The sequence below is a fragment of the Mus pahari genome, chromosome 21 (assembly GCF_900095145.1).
Source record: "Mus pahari chromosome 21, PAHARI_EIJ_v1.1, whole genome shotgun sequence".
Taxonomy (NCBI): domain Eukaryota; kingdom Metazoa; phylum Chordata; class Mammalia; order Rodentia; family Muridae; genus Mus; species Mus pahari.
The window spans coordinates 41,761,577-41,765,599 of NC_034610.1; the positions used below are offsets into that span (position 1 = coordinate 41,761,577).

At 41.9% G+C, this 4,023-nt stretch overlaps 1 protein-coding gene across 1 annotated transcript in view; it reads right to left on the reverse strand.

Moving 5' to 3' along the window:
* Positions 1-4,023, reverse strand: part of Ect2l (epithelial cell transforming 2 like) — a 70,264-nt gene that overhangs the window by 24,571 nt on the left and 41,670 nt on the right. Inside the window, 2 exon segments of the mRNA XM_021221117.1 lie at positions 434-537; positions 2,117-2,299. Of these exon segments, the coding sequence (XP_021076776.1) occupies positions 434-537; positions 2,117-2,299 (287 nt within the window).

The window sequence follows — 4,023 nt, forward strand, 5'->3', positions numbered from 1 at the left end:
TCTCTCTCTCTCTCTCTCTCTCTCTCTCTCTCTCTCTCTCTCTCTCTCTCCCTCTCTCTGTCTAGCCCCCTTTGTTGTATCTGGCTTCACGTGTGTCAGTTCCCTGGCTCGTGACATTTATGTGAAATATAAGGCCATGAACATATTTTCTAATGAAGTCACTTCTAACTGAAATCAGGCACAAGAGAGAAAACAGTGCGCAAATCAAAAGACTTTAAAGAACCCAGGAGGTCTCCCTGTTTCTCCCTTTTATATACTTAGTGCACCTTGAGCCCAGAATCTCTTTGTGACTGCTTTTATAAACTGATGTAATTTCTCTGAGGGACTATGTCCCGGAGTGATAAACTGGTAAAAGGTTAAAAAATGTAAACTAAGGATTTATTTGTGCTGAGATTTTTTTTTTCTGCTTTTCTTTCTTCAACAAGATACTTACAGACCCTTCTTTTGACAACTCCATCAGTCCATCTGCCAGAGCCTGTGCAGGGCCTTGGTTGTTTAGGATGCAGTCCAGACCCAGAGTGTCAAACACAAACTGCCCTGAAATGTCAAGCACACACACTGTACTGATTTACGTAAGACGCATGACAACGAAGAGCACAGTTACACAGCGACACAAGGAAAGGGGCCAGGTTTTTATTATTGCCACGTGAAGACCTATTATAAAATGGGAAATGAGCCAAGCCCATTTCAATGTGCTAAAACTGATGCTGAATAAACTCTAAGAATCAGACAATCATAAAAGAAGCCATGAAAGGAGCTTTCTAATAAAGTGTGGAATCCAATCGGACATCCTCCACATCTCCTTGCCTTTGGGTTGAAAATGTAAATATTTTAAATTCAGAGAAAGTAGCTTACATACAAAGACATCTTTTCATTTTTTAATATTTAAATATTTACACACTTTTACTGGAAAACAAATTGACTTCTCATTGCCAACATACTGTCATAAAAATATTCACTTTTCCATTTTTTATTTAATCCTTAGTATCTATGAAAGAAAATGGAGAAAATATTTCTCCTGGTTTGCATGTTCTTAACCCAGCTATATTGGAGAACAACTTTTCCCATTGACTTTTCATTGTCAACCCACTGCCATAAAAAAATATTCACGGCTCCATTTCCCGATCTACTCCTTAGTATCCGTGAAAAATAGAGAAATTATTTCTTCTTGCTTATATTTTCTTGACATTTAAGAGTATTAGTTTAGCCTTTCCTAAATCAGATAGTTCAGGCAGTAGAGGAAAATACAGGGGAAGATCTCTACAGGAGAGGCATTTGTGAAGCAAGATACAGGACATGTATCTGCGTGGGTGCACATGTGCTACTGTGTACAGCAAGGGAAGGGAGGAAGGCACAGGTCTGCAGTGTTGGCATGATACTATGTTTTAGTCAGATGGAGTGTGTATAAAATATGAAGGGATGGCTATAGGGGGAGGGGGACATATTTACCCAGATGGTAAAAGTGTTTCATTTTAAAGAATAAACTGGATTAGTTTATGATTGATTGTGAAGATGGTGTATCATTCCACAAAGATTACTATGGTAATTGGATCAAGGCAATGGAGTGGGAATGGAAAATTGATTCAGCGATGTCCAACAGGTTCAGTAAAAGACCACGGATGGAACCCAGCATCAAGCTGTGTATTTTATTTTCTTGTTTAAGAAGAAAATTGTAATATGTACCGTATTTGCATATTTGGAGGGGAACCCGAATGGGCTTATCTACCTGAGACATCTGGATGAATGATGTATTTTAGACAGATAATAACTGAACTGTAGAACAAATTATGTAATGGACACTGTAAGTGGTGCTTAATGGCCGGAACAAGATGTAGGCAGAAAAGATACAGTTCTCTAGTTGAGTAAAAACCAAGCTCTGCCCAGAGCCGATGGGCTCCACAGGAATCAATAAAGTCGTGAAATGTGAAACAGAAGTCAGCCCCCGTGTTCTGAACATGACCAGTGCTGCTCTTGAATATTTGAAAAATAAAGGTGACGGCGCTTGGTCAAGGATCCGTTACAACTGGGTTTTGCTCATGCCATTCGCAGTCTTGAATTTGCTCAGGTAAGAAATAAGGCATGGCCTGGTCTGGAATAGAAGTGTCCGAGAACTTACCTATCATGCGGCCACTGATGCACTCCTGCAGGTTCTTGAAGAGCGGATTTAACGCTTTCCTCACTGACCTCAAGGTGTCTTCCAGGAACTCTGTGAAGCTGGACCATGCCTGCAGCTTGGACTCGCTGAAGTAGTCAGAGAGAGGAGTCCCATCCCGATGTGGCCCCAGCCAGTCACTAAGAACTGACAAGAGTTTGAGTTTTATTATCGAAGACTCAGTTCATACTCTGTGCATATGTGTGCATGTGTGCATGCATGCATGTGTGTGTGTGTGTGCATGTGTGCAGGTGCACTTACGTATGTGTGTGCACACGTGTGCACCTACATGTAGAGCCCAGAGGCGAGCTTCAGGCATTGTTCCTCAGGTACTGTCCACTCTATTATTTGAGAAAAGGCCTCTCATTGGCCTTGAGCTTGAGCTGAGGTGGGAGATTTCTCCTTCTTATTTAACTTAAAACCAACTCAGCTATCTTTATACTGTGCAAAGTGTCCTTTATCGGAAGATAAGCAGTCATGGCCTGTTTTCAATAGCAAACAAAGAAACTCAGAAAGGACACAGCAACTGACCCTCTGTCCATAAGGTTGATAAGCTTATACTTGAAATTGGAAATGAAATCGCCACTGGGTGCTTTGGAAAGCCCAGCAGATGGATATAAGAATTTATTTCTTCATTCTGACTCAGCACTTCCCATGTCCCTGCCACACATTCAAGGTCAAGTCTCACTCAGCAGCTACTCCTCTCTCTCTCTCTCTCTCTCTCTCTCTCTCTCTCTCTCTCTCTCTCTCTCTCTCAAATTAGGGGGAACTCAAAAATATTCCACAAGGCTATAGTGGATGTGTAAGAACATTAGTCACCTTGCAAAGCAATGAAGGAGTGATCTATGTGGTCTAATTTGTTGATGTTGTTGTTGTTGTTTTGGGTTTTGTTTTGTTTTTTTGCCTGAGTGGATAGCCAGATCCACTTTGTTTCTCCTGTTACTGACAAGTCTGTGCAAAACTTTAAATGTGTTTCTCTAGGAGGAGAGTATGAAGTACCCGAAAGGGAGAAGGACAGAATGAGGAGAGGAGGCACAGCTGCTCCTTAGGGCGAGCACCAGGGCCCAAGCCTTGCTGAGGCTGTGTGAACTACAGTGACCCAGCCATGGCTGCTGCAGAACTGTGTGGAGCATGGAGTCACGTGCTTTCTCTCCCATCTATGAATCATTTCCCTTACAAGTGACATGCTCATGCCAACTTCCTCGAGTCTTGAAAGGCCTCTGGAGACTAAAGAATCAGTGTTCGTACCAGTCCCGAGGCAGTCAAAACCCTGTCTGATCTGAAGAGAAGGGTTTTACAGGAGGAAGTGTTGAGTGACATTGTAGGACAGCCATGTGGTTCTCTGTCAGTCAGCCAATGGTCCATTTTAATCCAGCATTAATAGCCTTATTGTGTTAATGAACGTATAACATGCCGGTATACTTTCCCTTTAGATCCGTCTCCCTTCCTGATCCTTGTACAGAGCAGGATCTAAACAAACCTCATCTGCATGTCCTTAGAGCTACAATTCATGCTCCCACATAAAACCAAATCAATCTTTTAAAAAAATAAAAAATAAAAACTAGGAAAATACATCCTTTCTCCAGCTCAGCAACTGGACAACTTTGCTGAACTCTTTTTATTTTGTTCGTTTGTTTGTTTGTTTTATAGTTATGTATTTCTTTTTTTTAATTTGGTATTTTCTTTATTTACATTTCAAATGCTATCCCAAAAGTCCCCTATACCCTCCCTCTGCTCCTGCTCCCCTACCCACCCACTCCCACTACTTGGCCCTGGCCTTTCCCTGTGCTGGGTCATATAAAGTTTGCAAGACCAAGGGGCCTCTCTTCCCAATGATGGCCAATTAGGCCATCTTCTGCCACATATGCAGC